General features: G+C 60.5%; 1 protein-coding gene across 1 annotated transcript in view; it reads left to right on the top strand.

The window, feature by feature from the left end:
* LOC104291587 (sodium- and chloride-dependent glycine transporter 2-like) overlaps nucleotides 1-1,259 on the top strand; it is a 29,233-nt gene that overhangs the window by 11,017 nt on the left and 16,957 nt on the right. Inside the window, exons 10-11 of the mRNA XM_009890840.1 lie at nucleotides 802-920; nucleotides 1,186-1,254. Coding sequence (XP_009889142.1) covers nucleotides 802-920; nucleotides 1,186-1,254 — 188 coding nt within the window. The remainder of the gene's footprint in view (nucleotides 1-801; nucleotides 921-1,185; nucleotides 1,255-1,259) is intronic.

Below are 1,259 nucleotides of genomic sequence, written 5' to 3'. Positions count from 1 at the left end.
CAAACTGTGGCCAGGCTCTGTAGTCCCCAGCCCCCACGGCTGTGGACAGCCTGGAGCTGGGGTGGGCAGGGCGATATCCTCACTACAAGGAAGACATTGAGGTGTTGGAGTGTGTCCAGAGAAGGGCAGCGGAGCTGGTGAGGGGTCTGGAGCACAAGCGTGATGAGGAGCAGCTGAGGGAACTGGGGTTCTTCAGCCTGGAGAAGAGGAGCTGAGGGGAGACCTAATCACTCTCTACAACTACCTGATAGGAGGGTGTAGAGAGGTGGGGGCTGACCTCTTCTCCCTAGGACGAGGGGAAATGGGTTCAAGTTCTACCAGGTGAGGTTTAGATAGGATATTATGAAAAAAATTTTCACTGAAAGGGTTATCAACCATTGGAAGAGGCTGCCCGGGGAGGGGGGAATTCGCCATCCCTGGAGGTGTTTAAAAAAAGGGTAGATGTGGTACTTGGGGACGTGGTTTTGTCAGGTTAGGTTAATGGCTGGACTTGATGATGTTAAAGGTCCCTTCCAACCTCAACAAGTCTATGATTCCGTGATTCTGTACCCCGTCCTGCTGCCCACGCGCAGCTCAGCCCTGCAAGGAGGTGGTGCAAAGCCGGGCTGTGATTTTCCCTGTGCATGGGGGATGCAATTTCCTCTCCACCCACCGAAGCATGGTGGATGTTCAGCACCCAACACCACCTCGGCTCGGCCCCAGCATGGGGTGTCGTGGGCACCCTGGAGCGGGTGCAGCCGGCAGGGCCACGCTGGGGGCAGGCAGGGGCACGGCCCTGACCCTCTCCCCGGGTGCCTGCAGGCGTGAACCAGTTCTGCCAGGACATCGTGGACATGATCTGCCGGTGCCCACCCTGGTGCAGCCACATGCTGGGCTACTTCAAGGCGTGCTGGGCCTTCTTCACCCCCTGCCTGCTGTTGGTGAGCACCGAGCGCCCGCCTGGGGCTGGGGGTCGAGGTGGGGAGAGCTCTTCTCCCTCCATCTTTCCCTCCCCTCTGAGAGGGGCAACTTTTGCCGTGGGTTTGGAGCTGGTGGCCATCCCGGTGCCCTTCTGGGCCTCTCTGTGGCTGCTGGAGGGAGTTTGGGGTGGCCCTGGGGGGTCCCTGCGGCACCCAGCCTGGCCAAGACCTCTGGGGACAGGCAGTGCCACGGCGCCACGTCACCCCTGCCCACCCTGCCTTCCAGTTCACACTCATCTACACCTTCCTGGACATGTACGGCGTGCCCCTGCGCTACGGCAACTACGAGTTCCCTGCCCG

This window comes from Charadrius vociferus, unplaced genomic scaffold, assembly GCF_000708025.1.
Source record: "Charadrius vociferus isolate BGI_N301 unplaced genomic scaffold, ASM70802v2 scaffold138, whole genome shotgun sequence".
NCBI classification, from domain to species: domain Eukaryota; kingdom Metazoa; phylum Chordata; class Aves; order Charadriiformes; family Charadriidae; genus Charadrius; species Charadrius vociferus.
The sequence above is the reverse complement of the archived record's forward strand: the minus strand, read 5'-3'. Positions and strand labels throughout refer to the sequence as shown.